Source organism: Cervus elaphus, chromosome 28 (genome assembly GCF_910594005.1).
Source record: "Cervus elaphus chromosome 28, mCerEla1.1, whole genome shotgun sequence".
NCBI lineage: Eukaryota > Metazoa > Chordata > Mammalia > Artiodactyla > Cervidae > Cervus > Cervus elaphus.
Genome location: NC_057842.1, coordinates 43,680,713 through 43,695,423, shown reverse-complemented (window position 1 = coordinate 43,695,423; position 14,711 = coordinate 43,680,713). Strand labels below are relative to the sequence as shown.

At 36.2% G+C, this 14,711-nt stretch overlaps 1 protein-coding gene across 6 annotated transcripts in view; it reads left to right on the top strand.

The window, feature by feature from the left end:
* AFG1L (AFG1 like ATPase) overlaps nt 1-14,711 on the top strand; it is a 192,708-nt gene that overhangs the window by 60,528 nt on the left and 117,469 nt on the right. For all 6 annotated transcript variants that reach the window (XR_006338446.1, XM_043890450.1, XM_043890452.1 and 3 more), the window contains exons 4-5: nt 4,942-5,043; nt 5,965-6,095. Coding sequence is in view for 5 of the 6 variants with exons in the window: in XM_043890450.1 (XP_043746385.1) it covers nt 4,942-5,043; nt 5,965-6,095 (233 nt within the window). In the remaining variant the exon portion in view is untranslated. The remainder of the gene's footprint in view (nt 1-4,941; nt 5,044-5,964; nt 6,096-14,711) is intronic.

The following is a 14,711-nucleotide window of genomic DNA, read 5'->3' as shown; positions in this document are numbered from 1 at the left end:
CTTGGTATTCTTTGGAACTCTGCATTCAGATGGGAATATCTTTCCTTTTCTCATTTGCTTTTTGATTCTCTTCTTTTCCCAGCTATTTGTAAGGCCTCCTCAGACAACCATTTTGCTTTTTTGCATTTCTTTTCCATGGGGGTGGTCTTGATCCCTGTCTCCTGTACAATGTCATGAACCTCCATCCCTAGTTCATCAGGCACTCGTCTATCAGATCTAGTCCCTTAAATATATTTCTCACTTCCACTGTATAGTCATAAGGGATTTGATTTAGGTCCTACCTGAATGGTCTAGTGGTTTTCCCTACTTTCTTCAATTTCAGTCTGAATTTGGCAATAAGGAGTTCCTGATCTGAGCCACAGTCAGCTCCCACTCTTGTTCTTGCTGACTGTATAGAGCTTTTCCATGTTTGGCTGCAAAGAATATAATCAATCTGATTTTGGTGTTGACCATCTGGTGATGTCCATGTGTAGAGTCTTCTCTTGTGTTGTTGGAAGAGGGTGTTTGCTATAACCAGTGCATTCTCTTGGCAAAACTCTATTAGCCTTTGCCCTGCTTCATTCCGTACTCCAAGGCCAAATTTGCCTGTTACTCCAGGTGTTTCTTGACTTCCTACTTCTGCATTGCAGTCCCCTATAATGAAAAGGACGTCTTTTTTGGGTGTTAGTTCTAAAAGGTCTTGTAGGTCTTCATAGAACCCTTTAGCTTCTTCAGCGTTACTGGTTGGGGCATAGGCTTGGATTACCGTGATATTGAATGGTTTGCCTTGGAAACAAACAGAGATCATTCTGTCGTTTTTGAGATTGCATCCAAGGACTGCATTTCTGACTCTTTTGTTGACCATGATGGCTACTCAATTTCTTCTAAGGGATTCCTGCCCACAGTAGTAGATATAATGATCGTCTGAGTTAAATTCACCCATTCCAGTCCATTTTAGTTCACTGATTCCTAGAATGTCAACGTTCACTCTTGCCATCTCCTGTTTGACCACTTCCAATTTGCCTTGATTCATGGACCTGACATTCCAGGTTCCTATGCAATATTGCTCTTCATCCATGTTGTAGTGTGTCAGGATTTCATGCTTTTTTTAAGGCTAAATAATATTCTATCATATTGTTTATACCAATTTTGTTTATTCATTCATCTACTGGCAGATGTTTGGGTTGTTCCCATCTTTTGACTAGTGGATAATGCTGCTGTAAACATTGATGTACAAATATTGTTTGAATCCCAACTTTCAGTTGTTTTGTATATATCCAGAAGTGGAATTGCTAGATCACCTGATCGTTTTATGTTTAATTTTTTGAGGAACTGCCATACTGTTTTCCATAGCAACTGCACCATTTTACATTCCAACCTATAATGTACAAGTTTTCCCATTTTTCCGTATCCTCATCATCCAGTTTTTGTTTGTTGTTTTCATAATATCTATCCTAATGGATATGAAGTCATATCTCATTATAGTTTTAATTCGCATCTTTGAAATGTTATTGAGTATCTTTTCACTGTAGGTTTTTTGGTATTTGTTCTTTATGAGGTCAGGGAAGTTTGCTAAGAGTTTTTACTGTGAATGCGTGTTGAATTTTTTCAAAAATTTTTTTCAAGCATTGTGAAAATTATATAATCTTTAAAAGTTTTTAACGGGAATGTAGTTGATTTACAATGTTGTGTTCCTTTCTGCTGTACAGTGAAGTGAATCAGTTTATATATATATATATACATATATATATATACCCACTCCTTTTTAGATTCTTTTTCCATATATCACCATTTTAGGGTACTGAGTAGAGTTCCCTATGCCCTACAGCAGGTTCTAATTGTTTTCCGTTTTACATATAATAGTATATATATGGGCTTCCCTGTTGGCTCAGATGGTGAAGATCCGCCTGCAATGTGGGAGACCTGGGTTCAATCCCTGGGTTGGGAAGATCCCACCCCACTTCAGTATTCTTGCCTGGAGAATCCCATGGACAGAGGAGCCTGGTAGGCTACAGTCCATAGGGTCTCAAAGAGTCAGACACGACTGAGGCAACTTAGTACACATGCACAGTATGTATATGTCAGTCCCAATCTCCCAATTTATTCCTCCCCTCTCCTTATCCTCTGGTAACTCTAAGTTTGTTTTCTATATCTGTGACTCTACTTCTGTTTTGGAAATAAGTTCACTTACACCCTTTTTTTAAGATTCCACATGTAAGCAATATCATATGATATTTGTCTTTCTGTTGTCTGACTTACTTCACTCAGTATGATAATCTCTAGGTCCCTCCATGTTGCTGCAAAAGGCATTATTTTGTTCTTTTTCACTGCTGAATAACATTACATTGTATATATTTATCACATCTTCTTTATCCATTATGCTGTTGATGGACATTTAGGTTGCTTCCATGTCCTGGCTATTTTAATAGTGCTGCAATGAACATTGGGGTGCATGTATTTTTTTGAATTATTGTTTTATCTGGGTATACGCCCAGTAATGGGATTGCTGGATCATATGGTAGTTCTATATTTAGTTTCTTCAGGAACCTCCATAATGTTCTCCATAGTGGCTATACCAATTTACATTCCTTTGAACAGTACAGGAGGGTTCCAGGATTATCTAATTTTTATATGTTGAATTTTATTGTGACAGGTAGTTAAACAAGTTACTTACATGCCAGCTTGATTCATTTGAAGTATTTTTTTAATTAAAAACTTCATTGAGATAATTATAGATTCAGATGGAGTTATAAGAAGTAATACAGAGAGATCTCTATGCACTTAACTCATTTCCCCTCTAAGGCAACATTTTGCAAAACTGTAGTATAAGTATCAAAACCAGGATATTGACATTGATTCAACTCACTGATATTATTCAGATTTCTCCAGTTTTTAATTATATAGTCATCCCTAGGTATCCACAGGGGATTGGTTCCAGTAGTCCTCAAGGATATAAAAATTCGGTAATATTCATGTCCCTTAGATAAAATGGCATAATGCACGGAATGCACTTGGCCTTCTGTATCTGAGAGTTCCATATTGGCTGTGCTGTACTCACTTAGGTGTGTGTATTTATTTCTGTACAGTCTATCACTTATGTAGGTTCATGTATCCACTGCCTTAGTCAAGATACTGAACAACTGTATTACCACAAGAATTCCTTGTATTGCCCGTCATTTTATAACCATACCTATTCACCCTCCATTTCTATATCCTGGCAACCACTAATCTGTTCTCCATTTCTAAAATTCTGTCATTTCAAGAATGTTATATAAATAAGAAACCTTGTAACTTTTTAAGATTGGCTTTCTCTTTTTCACTCAGCATAGTTCAGTGGATCATCTTTCAAGCTGTTGAATGTATCACTATCTCTGGAAATGGCTCATCTCACAGCTTTCTTTGCCTCCTGTCATGAGGTATCACCCTACATGTGAACAGCTGTTATTCAGCGAAAGACTGAAGAGTGCCCATGTGTTGGTTTCTGGGGCTCTTTCATTGTATAGTTGCCTCCTCTCTGGCACCTTGCCTCGCAAATTTCACCTGCATTTTGGACTCCCACAGTCATGATCTCTCAGCCCAACTCAGTTAGACCCGGGTATTTTACATGGATTCCCTCTTTTTGTGCAACAATCTGAAAAGTGCCTGCAAGCTAAAATCTGAAGTGACATAGGGCTCATCTTAATCCAGTTGTCTGCTGATGGGCAATTGGGTTGCTTCCACATCTGGGCTGCTATAAATACTGCTGCTGTGAACACTGGGATGCATGCATCTTTTAAAGTTTGTGTTTTCCTTCTTTCCAGATATATACCCAAGAGTAGAATTGCTGGGTCATATGGTAGTTCTATTTTTAGTTTTTAAAACTGTCTCCATACTGTTTTCCATAGCTACTGCACCAATTTATATTCCCACCAACAGTGTACATGGGATGGTGGAAGAAGCCATGAGGATGAGAAACAAGACCAGCATTCCCTGGCCTGTCAGCTGGGGAGTGCTGGATGTGAAATGAACTTGATCACTTTCAGTGTCCCCAAAGCTCTGGGCTTTCTGTGAGGGAATAGGCTTCCTGTGCATGCCTTGTTAAATACTCAGCCTGTTGATTCTTCAATTACTAATGTGATCATAGTGATTAAAAGTTTCAGAGTGCTTACAGTTGGATAATTTAATTATAAAGGTTAACTGTATCTGAATTTTTTCAAGTAGGCCTCTTTCAAAGCCTATATTCTCAGCTTTTTAAAAATTATAATTTTCAGTTATCCAGCTCTAATCTATATCTGTTATTTATTTGCAGTTTTTATGTTAGATGCTAGTCTATATTTTCTTATTTTTCACTGGTGAATTTTCCATAGTGTCTAAGACAGTTCCACGGGCTTCCCTGGTGGCTCAGATGGTAAAGAATCTGCCTATGATGCGGGAAACCCAGGTTTGATCCTTGGGTCTGGAAGATTCCCTGGAGAAGGGAATGGCTACCCACTCCAATATTCTTGCCTGGAGAATTCCATGGACAGAGGAGCCTAGTGGGCTACAGTCCACATGAAAAGAGTCAGACATGACTGAGTGACTGACACTTTTTTTTCATGCTAAGTAAGGGCTGTTACTTATTTTATTTATTATTATTTTAAATAATAAAATAATTATTTTGTTTATACTGGTGCCTTTCAGAAGAGAAACTAACTAATAAATAATCTGTAAATATTGCCAGTTTATGAACATAGTTATCTGGAAGAAATAGTCCCCAGAGTGCTAACTAAATGTTGTATTTCCTAAAAACAGGATTTTAACAGAAAAGAATATCTACATTTTATTTTTAGGTAGTTTAACATAAGAAATAAACACTCCTTTAAAAAAAAAAGTAACATAGTGTTAAGTTTTCCAGTAGCAGAGTATTGGTTCATTATCCCAAAGCTAATGAACAATCGTTAGAGCAATCAGTACATAGTGTTTAATAGTATTTTTTTTTTTAAGGTACAGGGAAAACAATGGTGATGGACATGTTTTATGCTTATGTGGAAATGAAGAGGAAAAAACGTGTTCATTTTCATGGTTTCATGTTAGACGTTCACCAAAGTAAGTTGATGATCTGAAAGAAGTTTTTTTTATGTGGCCAAACACTGCAAAATAATTTTCCTCATTTTAAAGTTCTTAATCTAAAAAATTTGATTTTTGCTAAAAGTATGATTTTATTTAGTTTCATTTATTTTGTGCTATATTGAAACAATTAGTAATGTGTCCAGAGTTGGTCCTAGAGACAAATTCATTCCTTCCAAATCAGAGAACAGAGGTTACTCTGTGAAGGCCAGACTTTTCCTCTGTCTACTAAGGATCAATAAGAAATGTTAAAGCCACACCTGTCTCACCAAGGTATTCTTGATTAGGCCCTTTCCTCTGTGTCACCTTAGCATGTAGGCATTCAGTTTGTTCTTGTATGTATGCTTTATTGCTTTGTCAGTGTTCTTACATTATTTCATCTTTGCCTTATTTGTTTACCAGCCATACTGTAACCTCCTCAGGGCAAGAATATTGTACTATTCTTCGAATACTTTCAGCATTTGGTAACATAGTGAATAAAGTGGGACTTGCTGGAAGTAAGGAAACATCCTGATTAGACGTGCCAGACATAGAGGGCAGGATGACCTCCGGTGCCTGCATCCCTGACGTTCTCAGGGCTAAGATCCATCTGTTGATCCATCAGCTACCATCTAATCATCTGTTCTGTCACTGTGTCATCTCCAAAGTGGCTGAACAGTGGAGATGGAATGACCACAGAGTGTCCTTACAACCATGGGAATGTAGTAATATGCGAACAACTTATTTTGAGGTAGAGAAACTGCAGTCAGCCTTAATAATCGTATTTGCTTATATGTGAAATTTAAACTTCATTTGTATATACACACTGTTTCATTTAGAGGTTTAAAAAGTGTGTACTTAGTTGTCTAAAATATACTTTTAGTACAGTATTTGATTTGTGTTTAATTTCATCCATTTAAGGGATACACCACCTTAAACAGAGTTTGCCAAAGAGGAAACCAGGATTCATGGCTAAATCATACGATCCAATAGCTCCTATAGCTGAAGAAATTAGTGAAGAAGCATGTCTCTTATGTTTTGATGAATTTCAGGTAAGGTAGAGCTTTTTCATAGATGTAGAATGGTATACTGAGTGAAGTGTGAGTATTTCAATTCTGTTCCTCATTTTATCAGTTTTTATAAATTGATTTAATACTTTATCTCTTACGACTTTAATTTTATTATCTAGTCCTTGCGTCAGCACAGCAAATTGACCCATCTGCTTTTGTATGGCCAGTGAGAAAAGAAACATTTTTATATTTTTTAAAAAAAGGAAAAGAGGGCTTTGCTGGTGGCTCATTGGTAAAGAATCCACCAGCCAGTGCGGGAGAGGCAAATTCTGTCCCTGGCCTGGGGGGAATCCCACATGCTGTGAGCCTGCGCTGTGAGCCTGGAAACCTCAGCTCTCAGCTACTGAAGCCCATGCACTTGGGGCCTGTGCCCCTCCGCGAGAGAAGCTGCTGCAATGAGAAGTTCGCACGCTGTGACGGGGTATAACCCCTGCTCACCACAAATGGAGAAAGACCTGCACAGCAACAGAGACCCAGAACAGCCAAAAATAAATAAATAAATAAATGAAGTTGTTAAAAAAAAAAGCAAACGAAAATGCATCAGACAGCCTGTACTGCTGGCAAAGCCTGAAATGTTTACTATTCTTCCTTTTGTAGGAAGCTTGCCTACCCTATATTCTAATCAATGGATTCACATTTCCCCTACATCATGATGTACAGGAAATAATATTATGATTACAAAATAATGTCTTTAAAGATATTTGAAGTATTTTTTTAAGTGTTACATAAAAAATAAGGAATTCACACATCTCATTTAAGCCTCATCACTTATCTGTGATGAAGGAAGGGAATTGCTCAAGTTGAAATTTTAAAGTTTGTTCTGGTTTTAGGATTTGAAATTGTGGATTTAAGTTGGTAATACGTTATTTCCTGGTCTTTATTTCTTATGAGAGCAATTATCGCATCAAGGCAAACAACGTCTTATGCTTATTCTGTGTCCTCTTTATCCTTCTGTATCCCAGTGTTATAATAGTAGCGATAGTAAAAATAACAGCAACAATAATAATAATGATACAAGATACTCTAGGTTAAGAATTATTTTCTCTTTATTTGACTGTTCTTTTTGGTAGTTCTGAAATGTTTTTTCTAAGATGCTTACCATAAGTGCAATTGATTATTGGAATGAAAATAGAAAAATCCATGAGTACTGAATATAAGCTTAAAATAAATCTGTGAGTACTGAATATAAGCTTAAAAACAGGGCATCACACCCAAAACTTTTGAAAAAATATTTCTGGGCCCGAGTGCAGAAACTCCTGTGTCTGATTACCTAGAATAAAGGCCCAGAGAACTTTCAAGAGTAGGAGACTAACATTAGTTATATGCCTACCCGTGGCTCAACTGGTAAAGATTCTGCCTGCATTGTGGGAGACCTGAGTTCAATCTGTAAGTTGGGAAAATCCCCTGGAGAAGGGAATGGCTACCCACTCCATTATTCTGGCCTGGTGAATTCCATGAACTATATAGTCCATGGATGTCTCAAAGAGTTGGACACGACTGAGCGACTTTCACTTTTCACTTTACCTCAAGGCAGGCCCTGTGTGACTCATACATCTCATCTAAGCCTCACAATGTATTTGTAATGAAGTGAGGAAATTGCCCTGGTTGAATTTTAAAGTTTCTTCCAGTTTTAAGATTCTCTGAAATTATGCATTTAAATTGGTAGTGCATTATTTCCTGTTCGTCTGTGCGAGTTAGTGGGTAGATCTTTGGCCAGGATGCCTTTATCCCAAATGTAAGTAGGTCTCCTCTAGCAACTCAATACACACAGCTCACAACCGCCTCAATTTATGATAGAGGAGAAAGGAGAATTTTTTTTACCAGGAATGGTGTTACACGGAACCATCTGGGGAGGAGGAATTTTTACCTCTTTCTCCCTTCAATCATATTCAGACAGCCTGGCACTCACATTCACCCGTTGTATTGTAGAACTACAAAGGTCTCAGAAGAAAGGCTTATGGAAAGAGATGTTCCTCAGCTGCTCTGAAGAGGTACACTCAGTACAGGCGTGTACTGCAGGAAGAGAAGGGCCTTATTTAGTTCTAAAAATAGCGCCGAGTTAAGTTATGTGGCCTTCAACAAGTCAGTGATGAGTCACTGAAGGCCATCTCTCTTGGTTTCTCATTATGAGTTTTAACCAAAATATCTCTAAACAAAATTGAATCGACAGAGTTAAATTTTTTTTTCCCTTAGAAACAGAAGTCTTGTTGAAACAGGGAAACCAGTGATGTGAACAGAGCACTACTTCTGTATGTTACTTGTGTTGTGTCAGCGTTTTAAAACAAAATAAACTTTTAGGTACACGACTCTCAGTACTTTCTTTTGCCACAGTTATCAGGTATTCAACACGTTAAATTTTTGATTAAAGGTATTGAAATTAAAAATTTTAAAGTATATTATTATGCAAACTTTGTTAAGTAATTCATGGCTTACAAAGTGTCCTTACTTCACTTAATTCTATTAAATAGTTATTCTGCACTATGGAAATAACTAATAGAATTGGCAGGACCATTGACAGGACTGTTTAAGAAAGTTAGGAGAAGATAAAAATCTGGTTGTGCAAAGGAGATCCTGAGAAGATTTATGCCAAACAGGGCCAAATTACCCACTACAGGTGCAGTGCTGAGGGTCCATGATACTTTTAGGGGCCCATGACGATAACTTCTTTTATAATTTGGAGAAGAAATGAATATATCAATAATGAATCCAGCCTGTATCTGTCTGTATCTGTACTATATTTGTTTACACCAACACAGTTATAAAATACAGCTTATATGTATATAGATGTATATTTATATATATGTCTAAATAAATTTATATTTTAATTGAGGAAAGGTCTTCTGAAGGTTAAAGGGCCCATGAAAATCATATTGCCATCCTGATAGTGAGGTCCTAACAGAAACCTGTCTGATTACTGGGTATTCTCTATTGAGTTCAAATTTTAGAAGATTGATACATGGTTGTGAAGAAGGAAACAAAAGCAGCTATCAGGATGAATCAAGTATTATAAATGAAAAGTAAGGCAACAGAAAAGATTTTTCAAATTATATATTAAGGGAGATCAAGAGGGAGACAGACCCCTTGCTTATAAAAGGTTGCTTGCTAACAAAGAGAAAGTGAATGTGATGGAGCTGTCTGTCATCTCCTGCCTTATCCAGAGTTGGTTCATTCATTCATTCACTCATTCACCCCAGTTGTCTTAAAGAGGCTTATTCCTTTCTATAGGACCCTATCTGTCCCACAGTCATATGGATCATGTCAGGACATCCGATGCAAGAGTAGCTAGTCTACAAGCTTGTCAACACCCTTGGACTTGCGTGGTGTGGCCTAGTGATTAAGCCAGTCATATACTTTTTCTTGTGTATTTGAACTAAAAGGTACAGAGGGAAGTTCCCACTTAGTAATGAGCCAGGAACAAAGAGATTTAGGAAGTAGCTGAATCACATTAGCGGGAGGAGTACCAGGGTCCTCCCTAGACAGCTGCTGAGCTCTCCAGAGGGACCTGTAATTTCAGGCCAATTTCCAGCACCAGTTCCCAGGAGATGCTTTCAGTACTATTTCATCCTGGGATCTCAAGTATAAACAACCCATTTTCTTTAGTTGAATCTCCTGTTTCTTGCAAATAGTTTTGATGAGAAAGGAACTATTCATGTCTTGCTTTTATCTTCAGTGTTGAAAAAAATTTTCCTGTGATCTAGAACAGATAGAGTGAATAGAAGTAAAGTAATGTGAGGAAATGTCATCTTCTTAATATTTGTTATCTCTAATGGGAGGAGGTTTACCTTGATGAACCAAAGCCCAAGAAAAGCAAAGAGAAGAGGTATATATTAGGATGCTTTTGGCTGCAGGTAACAGAAAACCCAACTTAAAAGGGCTTGAACTCTAAGGCAGGATATATTATAAGATGGGATTATAAGGCGGGAGAAAGGAATGGCAACCCACTCTGAAATTCTTGCCTGGGAAAGTCCATGGACAGAGGAGTCTGGCAGGCTACAGTCCATGGGGGTCACAAAAAGGCAGACACGACTGAGTGACTAAGACTTTTACTTTTCAAGATGGTGTCATCCCCCTTGCTCAACACCCCCCCCCCCCCCCCCGCTTCCTCTCTAACCTTATCACCCTTACTTCTAGACTCACTGAACGCTCCCTACTTTTTCCAATCCTATTTTCTTCATAGATTAGGGAACCATAGTTAATGGTGGTTTTTATACCAAATGCTTGTTTCTCACCAGAGTTTTGAAAAAAATATGCACAAAGGCAACAGGACAAGACTGAAAAACAACTTGATTGCTTTTATTTGCTCCCGTATTTCAGGATAGCATGATAGTATGGTAGCATTTACCCTCTTCCCTTGAGCAACGTTGGCCTGAATGTCCTAGAATGAAAAATGTTAATAGTCTTGCTCTTTTGTTTTCCCTGCAGTACCAAACCTGAACCTTGGAGCTTACCACTGCATGCAAGAAAAGACTAGTATTTGCATATACTTTTTGGAGAAAAGCCAGGAAAAGTGATCATATAAGGGCAAGAATGAGGGCAGAGTTGATCACTGAGCAGAGCCTAGATTTCCTGGTTTCAGTATCTTGTGTACTATCTTCCACTGGTCTTAGAAAAGCTCCTTCTAGCACATCAGAACTGGGTTAACTGCCAGTTCAGGTCTCTACTTGTCCTCCTTTTCTAAAAATCCAGAGGGTAAAATGATAACTCAGAGTATTGCTGCACCAGCACTCTGACCCCAGCGTCCGTACAATTTGGAACAAACAAACCAAGCCTTTGCACTTTCTGCTTGGAATGGCCTCCCCTACATGTCCATCAGCATACTCTCTTACTTCTTCAGATCTTTGCTTAGTTACTTAACAAGGCCAATGCCCTGTTTAAAAATACAATTGACTCCCACACTTCTAAAGCCCCTATCCTTTTTTTTCATAACATATATTACCTCTGACATATATCTACTTATTTATTGTTTACTACTTATTATACATATTTCTCTACAGAAATGTAAACTCGAAGGTTGTTTTGCTGGTTGATGTATCTCAAATGTCTCGAACAGTGCTTCAGTATAAATGAGTGAACAAATAATAATGAGTGAGCAAATGAATGAATAAATCTTAGTATCAATTAATATCTACTGAAGTTATTGAAGTAGTCCCCCAACTAAGCCCACTTCCTTCATATAACAACCTGCTTTTTTTCCTGTCAATGTTCTGAATTATCTTAGCATTTTTGTCTAATAGGTGAAAAATGGGATCTCATTGTTTTAATTATATTCTTTTAAGTAATAATATGGTTTGTCTTTTCTGTATCTATTTGCTTACTGTTAAATCCATCTTTTGTGAACTAACTGTTGGATTCAGTGACCATTTATTTATTAGGGTGCTTTTATTCTATTAGTATATGCTGTAATAATTTAGCTATTGTTTACTGAGTGTTTTCTATGTGCCTGTGTTCCTCACTACTGTACTATGCTATGTATCATTCCATCTACAGCTAAAATTCTATACAGTTATATATAAATCATATGGTCTTATCCTAGCATACATAACATATAGAGGTAATAGTCATAATGAACATTTCTTGAGGATTTACTATATGTATCATAATGATTTTGCAAGGTAGTTGTTGTTACTGCCTTTATTGGATTGATGAGAGAATTAAGGGTCAGAGAAGTTAAGTTACTTTTCCAAGGTTACAGAGCTGGTAACTCAGTTTGAATCCATCATCAGTGCTCTTATTCACTAGTAATAAAGGCTATGTTGTATGTTCTCTTTGCTATATGTCTTCTATTATATGTTTAAATATATAGACCTAGAACTAGGTGGGCTTTTAGAAAATCTTTTAATGATAGAGTGTAGAAATTATCCTTAAGCCCAGTAAGCCTAGTACATACATTGCTGATTTGCTAGTGCAGAGTTTTTAGGCACTTTAATCTCTATGACAGTGTGTCTGCAATCACCACTTCACTTTTAAAATTGAATCCTATTACTGGTCTTGATTTTTAACTAGTTATTTTGACCATTAGATGGTGTTAATTAATATAATATTTATTTTATAGGAGGATGAATAGGAACAATTGCTGCTTAAAAACAATAATATATTCTTTTCTCTTAAATTTAAGGCTTTTTTAAGATTATGTTTTGGTAGCATTTGGATTACATTTGCAGAAGGTCAGTTTTACCAAGCGTAGTATTTCAGTTTTACCTGTGTTATCAAATACACTGTTCTTGTTTGAGAGATTTGTCTAGATAGAATATTTTTATGTGTTTTAATTACTAATTACTGAAATAAAAGAATAGGTTTTCCTTAAAGTTCTCTTTAGGGTCTTCATTATATTCTCTTTGAATATTAATATTTCTTGTTAAGCCACTTATGATTCTGAAGATATCAGAATACTGAAGGAGACTGAATTTTTAAAAAAAATGTTTTCTTATGTTTCTTTTAGGGACACAGGATAGATATTTTACTAATATGGTCCCCCCAAGAAAAAGAATTCTGATGAGCAGAATATCATGCAAAATTCTCCTCTATAAGCTATCAATATCATTTAAAAAATAGTTTTGACCGTTTTTATAAAACAGGAAAGCTATTAAAAACTGCTAATAAAAAATAGGTGCTTATTTTTGTGCTAATACTAATTACTAATAATGCATGCTTATGTTTGTCACTCATTACATGGCCCTGTACCAATCAGTAGATGACTGAGACTCAAGTACTTACACATGTAAATTAACCATTAGATTTTTTTTTTTTCCTTTTTTTTACTTAAGTGAGTCATGATGGAAAGCAACTCTAGGTCATAAAAAAATCTTTTCTCTTTAATGCTAATGAAATGTCTCCACTCTGTATTAGCAGACTACCCTTAGTGGTAATCTGTAGCCTTCTCTTTTGTTCCTGGTGGTAATGAAATGCTGGGTGATGAAAAAGCTCGCTCTTCAAGAATGTGTGGCCAATTGTCTTCTGTTCACTTATACTGTAAAATTACTGTTCCCCAGCAAAGCTGAACAAGTGCAAGGACAAGATCAAAAGAGTATGCATTGGCACCCGGCTACACCAAGTGACTCCTACTTTATTAATTAGCCATAGCTTCTCCAAGTTAATTTACTCTGCTAGAGCAAAAACATTCTGTAATACAAAAACAACAAATTATAATTCAACCACCAGTCCTTATTGCTTGCTTTTTCAACTTTCAGTTTAAACCTTTGCATAGTGTTATAAGCTAAATGTCCCTTCACTTATCTGAACCTTAGGGCACAAAAGCTATTTTAATTTTTTCAAGAAAATCAGTGAGATAGTCAAATAATCATTTTTATTCTCTAAAATTGGGTGATTTTAATTAATAACCATTCTTTTTAAAAGTCAGTGTATTGGGAATCCAATTTAAAAGTGCAGTTGCTTCTAAAATTTGCAAGCTTGTTCTGTCCTCTCATCAGAAATGCCACTGGTGTTTAAGCATTTGAAAAGGGCCTTCTCTGTGAGTGTTTTGGCGGAAGCAAAATTTGACAGTGATCCTAAGCTCCAAGTTAAATAATATCAGTACCACTTTCCTTTTCATTTTAATCACCACTTTGTAAGTTCCCTAAGTCTTTTTAATTTTTTTTAGTTAGTGGTTTAAAGTTAAAGCCTGAGACAGCAAAAAAAAAAAAAAAAAGATCTGCACATTCCCATATCCTGGTTTGATTTGGTTTTGTTCAGGTGGGAAGGAAATAATTAAACTTTTGAGTGAGATATCAGCTGAAAGAGAGAAGTGATTTAGACTTCTGTCACCCAGGTTGTTGTTAGTTGTATTATAACCATTTAGTTGGTCACATTTACTATTTTGGTCTAATTTGAAAGAATGTCACTAATTTCTGTGTACTTCAGCCTGGTTTAAAAATAACAGTGTGATATATATATGGTGTGATATATTTTTGTGAATATAAAATAAGTTTTATTGAGATTACCTAAAATGTGTTGTCAAAGGAAGATCAAAACATTTTTACACTGAGAGTATCCAAAACTGTGTTGTTATATTCATAGGGTAAGGTGCAATAATTGATATCAGCCTTCACTATATATTTATTTGTGAAGTCAACTTCCTTCCCTCCCTAATTTCTGTATTTCTTTGTGATTTTAAAAAGCTTTTTAACAAAATTATCATTAAGATTGCTTGTTAATTGTGGATTAAAAAAATAATCTTAGAAAGTATCAGTGGTCCTATTATCTCTGTAACTTAGATGAAATAGTTTTATCTGCATTGTTTATTTCTGTTTTAGTCAGAAGCTATTTTTTTTTTTTTTTCAGCACCGTGTTAACCATTCTTATAAGGTTGGTTTTTTTGTTTTTGGTTTTTTTTTGTAGAAGGAATATTTGTGTTTGCGAAGGTTAGCAGAGGCTGGCTGTGCTGGAAATGACTGCAGTGCCTTTTGATTATTCATGGACAGTAATAGAAGGCACTTAAAAAGAACAATGAAATTGCTTATTTTTGTGATGGGCCATCTGTTGAATTGTTTTGTGCAACAATTGCACAATAGTATCTATGTCATATCATTCTATTTTCAACAGCAGCTGATTTTGTCTCACAGGCTACTTGTCCTTATTTCTAAAGTCCCATGACCATTTAAA